This window comes from Heterocephalus glaber, unplaced genomic scaffold (genome assembly GCF_053883595.1).
Source record: "Heterocephalus glaber isolate CG9 unplaced genomic scaffold, H.glaber_assembly_v1.0 deba00001461, whole genome shotgun sequence".
NCBI lineage: Eukaryota > Metazoa > Chordata > Mammalia > Rodentia > Bathyergidae > Heterocephalus > Heterocephalus glaber.
This window is the reverse complement of record NW_028258308.1, coordinates 25,801,718-25,812,563: the sequence shown is the minus strand read 5'-3', so window position 1 is coordinate 25,812,563 and position 10,846 is coordinate 25,801,718. Positions and strand designations below refer to the sequence as shown.

Genomic DNA, 10,846 nt, shown 5'->3' with positions numbered 1-10,846 from the left:
TCACATGTCAAACAGCTGACTTACCAATGAAAAAAAATTGTATACTGGTTTCAATGACATCTGGACTTTGACAACCTATATACACTTGATCACTGGGCTTTGACCTGCACAGCCAAACATTATTATAGAACTGAAAGGACGACCATGAGATGGTGGCAGATCACTCCTCAGTTTTCTAACATCAGTGCCCTTGCTCCCAGTTTCCTTGCACTAATTCATCTTTGTCCTTCACAGCACTTCCACATGCTCTGTACCTGGATTCAACTTCTCCACTGAAAGATTTGCTAAAGAAAGATGTTTAGGTAAATTAGTGAGTCTTTCTCCATGATCATGAGAAAAGCTGGAAGTCGATTGCCCCTGGGCAGTTGTCTACTATTCACAAGATCTTTAGAAACCATTTGCTTGAGCCCAAGGACAATTTACTTTACCATTAAATCTAACCCATGTTTAACCATACTAAAACTGCCCTTGGGTAGCTAGCCTCAAATTGAGCCTATTTTTCCACATTTACTGCATCCATGCAGTATGCAATTTTTGATGCTGAATAAGAGAAATATAGCAGTTGAAGTCTTCACCAGAAGCATCACATTCATAGGTTTCTACCTCTGCATGGATCTTCTGGTGGTTGACAAGGCTGCATGGTTGACTGTAACTTTTGTCATATTTCTCACACTTACAAGATTTCTCTCCTGTGTGTATTCTCTGATGCTGAGTAAGACCTGAGTTTCGGCTAAAGACCTTTCCACATTCCTCACATTTATGAGGCTCATTACCGTGTGAACACCCTGATGTCGGATAAGATTACAAAGTTGACTAAAACTTTTGCCACACTGTCTGCACAGATAAGGTCTCTCACCAGTGTGGATTCTCTGATGTTCAATAAGAAATGAGCTTCGACTGAAGCTTTTCCCACAAACAGTACATAGGTAGGGCTTTTCACCAGTATGGGTTCTTTGATGTTGTACAAGTGGGCACTAACACTAAAAGTTTTTCCACGTTCATCACTTTTGTAAGATTCTTCCCTAGGGTAGACCTCTTGCTGTATAACAAGACTGCAATTTGGATCAAAACTTTCCTTAATTTCATTGTATGGATAAGTCTTCTCCCTGGTGTGAATTCTCTGATGCTAAATAAGACCTGAGCTTCTTTCTACTAAAGGCTTTTCCACATTCCTCACATTTATGAGGTTTGTTTCCTGTGTGAATTCTCTGATGATGAGTGAGGTTGCAAAGTTGACTGAAACTTTTCCCACATTCTTTTTATTGAGAAGGTCATTCACCATATGGATACTCTGATGTTCAATAAAAAATGAACTTCAACTGAAGCTTTTTCCACATTCAATACAAAGAAGTTTTCTCAGTGGTGTAGATTTTTTGTTGTATAAGATATGTACTTAACCTAAAAGCTTTTCTACGTTCACCACATTTGTGGGATCTTTCCCCAGTGTGAATTCTCTGATGTTCAACAAGTAGTGAATTTCTACTAAAGCTTTTCTTGCATTTGGTACAGTGATAGGGTTTCTCACCAGTGTGAGTTCTTTGATGGTCGATAAGGTGTGACTTCCAACTGAATGCTTTCCCACAGTCACTACATTTATGGGTTTTCTCACCTGTGTGAACCCTTTGATGTTTAATGAGGCTCCTTCTCTGGCTGAAGCTCTGTTTACACTGATTACACTGATAGGGCCTTTCTCCAGTGTGGATTCTCTGATGTTTAATAAGGGTAGAGCTCACACTAAAGGTTTTTCCACAGTAATTACACTCATAGGGCCTCTTACCAGTGTGAATTCTCTGATGTTCAATAACAAACGCACTATGACTAAAGCTTTTCCAACATTCATTGCACTGAAAAGGCTTCTCAGCAATATGAACCCTTTGATGTTGAATGAAATGAGCTTTATGAACAAAACCCTTTCCACATTCTTCACGTTTATGGGATTTCTCTTCAGTGTTTGATCTCTTCTGGATGTTAGTATTTCCTCTGAACATTTTCTGTTCCTAGGTCAAAGATTCTCATGGTATTTCCTACAAGAAGATCCCTCTCTGTTTATCTAACCTACCAACAAGTTCAAAGGTTTCTTTACCCATGGGATCCTGGTCAATTTCACTTTGAATTCTTGTAACTATAACACCCTGTGGTTCATCTTCTTCAAGTTCTTTAATTTCTTGTTTCGCATCTGTCTCTTTATCCTTATCTCTGTTCAAAACATTCAATGAGAACAAGTTGCCATAATTCTCCATCATGACATCTTTATAGAGACTTGTCTGAGCTGGGTCCAGATAATCCCACATCTCCTTTGGCTCCAGCAGGGAACTCAGGGAGGCCATCTCCCAGCCTGAGAATTGGAAAGCCTCACAGAAAGGAGGCCTTTCTGGTGAGGCCTAGCTGGCTATATGCTTCCAGAGCATGCCTCAGCCATGCATCTGCTGGAAATGACTGCTGGACTACATTTCATAGTGTGGCTCAACAGGACATTCTTTATGCTTTGCGATTTTTTTCATCCAAAAAAATCATTTGAATATTATAATGTGGTAGCTCTCAATACTCCATTTTTGCTATAGTTTTCATTTTGTGCTTGTTAAAATGTACTTTTTAAAAATGACTTTCCATAATGGTGTTCCATATTACTGATATTCCCTGAGTTCTCCATTCCTTAGCTTGTGGTTGACTAATGCTTTTAAATACTAGGACCTAAAACAAAATAGACCCCCCCACACACAAAAACAAACAAAACCAACCAAACAATTACAACCCACCAATCCCTGTACTTCAGATTGTTTCTATACCAGGCTACTCCTTTAACCTTCAGCCAGACTTTCACTGAGCCTGGAGATCAGCCCAAGGTAAAAGTACAGGTTATTATTCTCAGGGGATTTTTGTGCATGTGTTTTGCACTGGAACATACATCTCTTCTAAATTTTTCTATACACATTTTTTATGCCATAATTTCTTATGAAAACTCTCCCCAGCTTTTGCCACCACCCTATACATGGTCTCTTTTATGTTTCAGCTGTACTTATTTGACCCAGGCATTTGAGCATTGTTAGTTCAGCTTGCTGTGGTTTTAGGTAATGTCCACTGCTTTTACATACTGTATTCCAAGGTAAGTGAAACAGAGAGGAATGCTTTACATTAGTGGTAGCAAACCTATGGTACATGTGCTGCAGTGGGCTGTTTGAATCATTGAAAGTTCTAATCACTGCCTTATGTAATTTCTTCATATATATTTTAAGAGAAGTTATAGCAGACGTGTACAATCTTTTATGAAAAACTCTCAGCTTCCTCTGGAACCACAGACAATATATCTAGGTTGGTAACATAGGCTGTTGCTGCCTCAACAACAAAACCAGTGCTGCAGCCAGTAAAGATAGGGGAATGGCAAATGAAAATTTCACAAAATTTTCCTATTGTTTTGAAGATGACTTTTTCCTGACTTTATATTTCCTTATTTGCTATATTTAATGAAAAAAAAATTGACAAGTTTCTGGAGTCCTAAGGAAGTTGGTTTTGACAGTTTCTTCTTGCTTTTCAATGTTTCTGTGGAAGAACAAGATTCAATTATCTTGATAATTTCCACCATGCTTGGTTTCAGTGTATTATAAACATTACTGCCATACTGCTCATACATATATTACTAAGGCTCCCAATATTCTATTTTCTCCTTAAAGCAAATATTACTATATGATTGAATATAGGCACATGCCTCAATTAACACATAACCTTAGTACAGTACTTTACCATGGCGAGGTAGGAGATTAGAGCCTGGCCAGGAGTCTGGACAATAGGGCGTGACCCGTAAATCATGGGCCCAGATTTGACATCAGAGGAGGACACAAAAGACAGCAACAAGTGACTTCACTGTGACTGCTGCCCTTTCATTGTTCTTACAGTGGCAGATCCAGTACACAGGACCTATCTTTACTTTTCTCACTTCATTTTTTCTTTACTTCTTTTCTTTCTTCTTCACTCACTTTAACTAAATGTTACATTTTCAAGTTCATTGATTATTCTATCCAGTTCTTTGAATGGGATAGCAAAAACCTGGAACCACTAAATACCATAATGTCCCACAACAGTGGTTCATAAATTTTGGGAAAATTGTATTTATTTAAAAACATTCAGATAATTGAGATAAAATATGCTTGGTATTTCAATGTCAACTCCTATATGCTATTTCTTTATTTTCTTCTTCACTTCATCTTCTTCTGCCTTCAGTTCTTACATTTTGTATTTAATTTGATGCTAGATGACCAGACAAGAGTAATATTGCTTTGGCCTAGCTGCTCTTTTTCATAAAACCAAATCACAAAAGTTTACTTCTTGGAGTTAATTCTATTCATTGCTCCAAAGTAAATAGAGTCCCTAAATTATTGATACTGTTAAATTCTTTTCTATATTGTACTGAGCTCAGTAGATTTTCTCAATTACAAAAAAGAATTTTAGATTACTTACTACAGATAAATTATTTTCATAGTTTCCACATAAGTGGGAAGTCAGTATATATCGTATAGCAAATAATATTCTCAATGCCTTATACATTAATTAAGCTAATTTTAGGGGAGCAAAGTAATAAAAATTATTTTGGAACAATGATTTTATAAATGTGAGTGAAAATATGATACATTATATAGTGCATGTGACTCCAGCATCTTCAGAGTGTGTACAGACTCTCACACCCCATTGCTTGATATTACATTCTTCAATAGATGACTCTCTCCCAAAACAATATACTTCATTCAGCCATATTGGACCAGTACCTACAATAATCAAATACAACTTCATTAGTAAGTATAGTTAAATATTTATGTTTAAGGAGGGTAAAACCATTAACTCATTCACTGAACACTAAATTTGGTTCATTGTTATATTCAAGTTAGTTAACCTTAGGAAACAAAAAGTGAGTCTTCTGCTTTAGAAAACTTTATACTCAGCTAACACATAAACTATTACAGGGCAAAGCAATAAAAAGTAATGAGTTATAACAAAGGTATGGGTTCTGTAAAAGCACAGATTAAAGAATAAAAATAGAGTGTGAAGGGCTATGCTGGAACACAGTAACTACTTGGAAAGAGCTGTCTACTTGTGAGGCAGAAAGACTGGCAGTTGTTATTGAAATGTGACTAAATCTAATTTTACCCCTAACAAGAAGATTTTCATGTATGCTATGCCCGATTTATAGAAATATGGTGGTAAAATAGTATTACTGTGGAATTTTCCTATGTGAAAATTTTCTTTGAGGACTGTTTTTATTTGCTTTTAGAATTAAACAGATAATTTTTATTTCCAAGTATAAAATAAAGTGGAACATTTGTATAATCTTTGCCTTCACTAGAAAGATCCAAACATGAGGCAAAAATCATATTTGGTTTGCATTATGAAGGTCCTATAATTATGAACAATAAATTTTCTATTTATTATAATAATTTAATTATTAGAATCCAAGCAACATAGAATCAGTATTGGAAAAGAGTCAAAGCAGTGTGACATTTATAATTTGTATTCACTACATTTATGATTGTTTATAAACTGGATAAATAAACAGAAGTGAAGCTTTTGGTGGAATGCATGGCTCTCTCATATTTCTGGGAGCCCGAGAATGTAGCAGCTCCATAGCCTTTGTTGCCAGTAACCATGATGTGTTTGCTGTATATTTTTCAGATCTAGTCATTGGATTTAGATCTCAGCAGTGCAAAATTTTTATAGCTGAGGCAGAAAAAATGGAGAATGAACATTTTCCCATTGGATGTACCACTTTTTCAGCAAGGTGGAATAGGAAAAAAATTACTTGGTAAATTAACATACTGACAAATGAGCACACATTTTTAAAAACAGTAGTAAAACAATTCATGAATGCTGAAATACCAAACCTGTGGTGATAATGAAAGTTTACTATATTCAAAATTTACTATGTAGTAGAAAACATCCAGTGTGCATTTAATCTATTATGTCCTTGAATCCTCAAAAAACCATCAAAAATTAAGTGCTATAGTGTGCCATTTTACTGTTGAGAAAAATGAAAATTAGACAGAATAAAGAAGCTTTGCCCATCATTTCTACGCTGTGTCTGCCCAGAGCTAATGCCTTTCATCAATGACTTATCGCAGTCCCCTGCATTTTAGACTCAATTGTGCCACAAATCTATTTTGAGTGCCTAAATCAGTGAGCAAAATTAAAGTACCTACTCTCTAGGACTGACCTACTAGGAGCTTATGTCCTAGGCAGATGCAGCACTGAAGCACTTATGCAACGGTAGAGGAGATATTTGCATTTAGAACCGGTGGTTATTTTTCTAGTTTTCATTGCAGACATATAGATGTGATAAATAAATGGTGCCTTGCAGTAACTCTTCTCTTTTGGTATGTGGAAAAGATTCAGAAACAGTGAGATGTTTTGAGTGCTTGCATGAAAGACAACATGGTGAGTCTTTGTGCTTATAATTCTTAAGTTTATTTCTTATAATAACCTTGTAAAATAATGGCAATTATCTCCATTTCTTAGACAAATAAACTGAGACTTGGAAAGAGTGTATGACTTTCTCAAAATATCAGAGAATAGAGCCAAACAACAAAACATAATGATGCTTAAAATTTAGTGATATTCACTGGCTACATAGGTGCCCAAATAGAGTTATGGAAACAATTTCCAAGGATTTGTTGTTTTATTTTTATGTTAATACATTCAGGACTATGGAGCCTAAGGGAAAATTTTATTTTATATATATATTTATATATATATATATATATATATATATCACATCTCATTCCAAATTGTTTTCTGCATTAAAAAATTAATGCAAAGGTAACATAAAATTCATAAAATTTTATCCTTATGTAAACCTAAAAGATAAAAAAACAAATTTGTTTCTATTTCTTTGATAATAACAATCATTCAAAGATTTTTGTTGTTGCTGTCTTTTCTTTGCTTATCTAATCTACTCAGTGGAAACATGTACAATTGATGTATATATTTTAAATGTGTTTTATTCTCTTAAGCCTTTACCTATCTATCTGTCCAACTGTTTGCCAGCCTGCCTACCCTCCTATTTTATCTCTCTACCTATACACCTATATATTAGTAATTTCCTTTACAATTAAATGGTTGTAAGGAGGACTTTGTAATTTTAAGAGTAGGCAACAATAAAAGCATTGCCTATGGCTTCTGGAGTTTTATGAGCTTGGTTTACAATGCTTGAAAGTATACTTCACAGATTTCACAGATAATTCTATTTTCTCTTAGTGTGTGTGTGTGTGTGTGTGTTTCTAGGTATCAAACCCAAGCCCTTACACATGTTGAGCAAGTGCTCTGCCACTGAACTACATCCCCAGCTCCCACTCACCCCTAACTATTGTTTTTAAAATGATAGACATTAGCTGGGTGTGGTGGCACAAGCCTCTAATCGCAATACTCTGAGAGGTTGAGGAGGGAGGATCATAATTTTGAGACCAGCCTTGACAACTTAGTGAGACCCTGTTTCAAAAACAACAACAAAAAATAAAAATGTAAAAAAAGGATGGGGATGTACCTTAGTGCGAAGAGTGTGTTCAATCTCAAGTAGTACAAAAAAAGACATATTAATAATTTTTGTCTTTGATCTTCAGATTATCTCCATTTTTATGGGGAAAATGCCAACCATATTTCATGTATTAACTAGATATACAGTAAAATGATGCAGTTTGAAATTAACTGTTGAATAGATTTCTGAGAAAGTCAAAGTCATTAATATTAAAAAAATGTCTGACTATATGCAGTAGTTGTGGGTAACAGTTATTTGCATCACTTTTGTGACTTCTGGGTCTTTATGAAGAGTCTCTCTGAATAAAAGCATCATGTTTTGAATGAAAGTTAAAATGTCATTGGAGGGCCAGGGATTTAGCTCAGTGGCGCTGTGCCCACCTTGCAAGTGCAAGGTCCTTAGTTCAATCCCAGGCACCCCCCCCCCAAAAAGAAAATTCCATTGAAATCAGAATAGAGCAAACTGCATAGACAAAAACCATGGCTGGGATTCTAGCTCTGTGGTTATGGAGAAGCCACTTACTTTCCCTGCATTTTTATCACAGCCAGAATAAAGGGATGGGGCTAAAATAATTCTGAAATCTCATTTGGTTTTAGTGTTCTGTGATTTTAAACAACGAAGATTTTACAATAATGAATTGTATAAGGATAAAAAATTCAGAAGGCTTTTCTTTTTAGTGGAAAGAATGTGGTATGAGATCCAGGTTAAGATGTGAACTTGACATTCTCACCCATCACCCTACTAGTTATGTAAATTGGGGCAGATATTGTGATTGCTACCAGCCATATTCACTTTCTCTCTGGAATATTGGGGCCACAATATCTTTTCCTCACAGACACTGTGACCACTGAAGATCATATAATAAGCACTTGATAAATGATGCTTTTTTGCATTCATACTGTCTTTGTTATAAGTAACAAAACACATATGTTATGAACTCTCTAGGCTAGAAAGTCCCTTCCATAATACCCAACATTCAAACATTTATATTTCAGAGATTTCAGTGTGGAGGGATCAGCATGTAAAAGTTTAAAATACTGAATATGAATTCAGTAGAAGAGGAAATAGCTATTCCCTGTCCAGCTCTTACTGCCCTCATCAGAATCCACACAGGCTCAGATATACCTGGATGGCCCCCAGAGGTGTCACATTGTCAGATAAAGCTCTCCTGTTTTCGCTACAGGTAGACCCTGGAACCAGAGTTAGGACATGAGAAGTGATCTCCCTCCCTTCACTGTGCCATGCAATGAGAAACACCACATGCCTCTCAGCAATTCCTTAATTTACCTGGTTTTGTCTACTTAGGAAAAAAAAAGAACATTTCACTTTACAAAAAAGTACATACAAATGAAAAAGACAATTTAAATGAGTGTGCTTTAAGATTTATTCCAATAAATCATTTTGCTTGCAGCTGCAAAACTAATTGTTCTTAAAGCTAACAAGGATTATCTCTGGTTAGCCAGGTTTGCTATTTTAAAACCAGAAAAATAAAGAGGACAGGGTGTTGAGACTGTGTCCAAAAAATTATATTCCTTCTGTAATGGGGAAGTGTATCAAAGAAATACATTTAAATTTTTCTCTTTGTGTTCCAGTTTTGGTAATTAGGTACAACACAATATTAGTCTGACTCCTCTTATTTTCCTAAGAAAATAATAAATAATTAAACTTTAATGCTTATTCCCTTTTACATTCCTACCCATTCACTCCTATTTCTAAGTTTCTTTTTCTGTCTCTATTCCACATTCAAAATTACATTTTCCCCCTCTTCTGGGTAAAAGTGTAAACTCAAGGTAGAGGAATAGAAAAAGAAGGAGGAGTCTAAATAACTTTAAATAAAAAAAATTGTTCACCATGTCTCATTCCAAAGCAGCCTGCAATGTAAGCCTGTCTCTTAAAATATATCCAATGAAGCCAACCATGAAATTTATTTAAAAAAAAAAATTTTTTTTGGAATGAGTAAAACTGGGTTCTATTATTTCTTTGACCCAGCTCATCTTCCTTTATTATTTAAAATCCTTTAATCGTTCTTCAGCTGTTTGATCCTGAACTCCAAAGCAGAAAGCTGAAACAAGCTGGGTAAATATTGAGTGGAGTTAGGAGATTATGAGAGTTCTTTTCACACCTCTGTAAAATGGAAAAACACATTTATCTTTGGAATATCATCCATGTCACTACACAGTATAATAGGTACCTGAGCTTTCTGTCAAGGAGAATGGAAAATAAACTCGTAACACATGTTATACATGTAAACCCTGATACATGTTTCTTCTACCCATTCATTAGCTGCTAGCTGTGATCAAGACCTGGGCTTTGTGGTGGACAATTTCAATATGTTAGTGCCCTTTACATTCAAGTGCAAGTGCTCTTTCTCTCTCTTTCTCTCTCTCTCCTCTCAATGGAAATTGAAAGTCTGAGATTTAAATACCAGAGCTAAGATTTCAACTTGTATCTTCTTAGTTATAAAACTCATAGCCTTCCCAAATTGCTTCACTAGGTACCCCCAAATGTGAAAGGAAAAGCAAAAACCTGACACACTTTATCATTTCCTTGTAGGAAAACTGAGACAATGCGTAGAATCACTACCTACCATAAACATACAGCCTCATTAAAATTAGACATACTAGACAGGTAGTCAGTTATATCAAGAAAACCTAAGCCACTTGTCCTCACATAGCCAGGTAAATAATTTCACACAAAGCAAAGCCCTATTGTTTCAATCCTTAATGAAATAGAAAATACATTTGTGGTAGAATTTCAGGATATTTATTTTCTTCCTTTCTTACCAGTGGTTTAGACCACAAATTCCTATAGATATAAGCAGGAGGGAACAAAAACTTGGAATAAGAGCATTTTTTTTTTTTGTGAGACTAGACCTTAGAAGTTAATGCAGTCTGAAGACAAGAACCTCCAACTATGTGTTTCCCACCTATGCAGGAACACCAAAGAAAAAAAACCTTTGAATTCAGGGTAAAGGCTTATACTCACAGAATAAATAAAGCTGGGGTACCACATACTATATTTCACAACAGCATATTAGTTTCCTCTGGATTAGAAACAACCCAATTGCCCATCAACTGGAGACTGGATAAAGAAAATGTGTGTTTTTTTTAATAAAATGAAGTATTACTCAGGCATAAAGAATGAGAGACTAGAGACATTTATAGCTAAATAGATGCACATTGAGGCAATACTCTTAAGTGAAATAAACAGGACACATGTGTGTAAATACCCAGTAGTTTCTCTAGTGTGAGAAACTGAAAGTGTAAATAAGGACTAAAAGGTATAGTAGATAATGTGAAATAGGAAGAAAAGGGGCAAAGGGGAAGGGGAAGT

General features: G+C 35.5%; 1 protein-coding gene and 1 pseudogene across 3 annotated transcripts in view; both read right to left on the bottom strand.

Annotated features, from left to right (window-relative positions):
* Window positions 1-373: 373 nt before the first annotated feature.
* Window positions 374-2,472, bottom strand: LOC101697234 (uncharacterized; annotated as a pseudogene).
* Window positions 2,473-4,079: 1,607 nt separating this feature from the next.
* Window positions 4,080-10,846, bottom strand: part of Msr1 (macrophage scavenger receptor 1) — a 75,377-nt gene continuing 68,610 nt past the window's right edge. For 2 of the 3 annotated variants that reach the window (XM_087217197.1, XM_087217198.1), the window contains one exon: window positions 4,471-4,757. In XM_087217197.1, the coding sequence (XP_087073323.1) occupies window positions 4,624-4,757 (134 nt within the window). In that variant the 3' untranslated portion in view covers window positions 4,471-4,623. Of the gene's footprint in view, window positions 4,758-10,846 lie in introns of all 3 variants that reach the window. The other variant, XM_004867636.4, reaches the window with a different exon arrangement.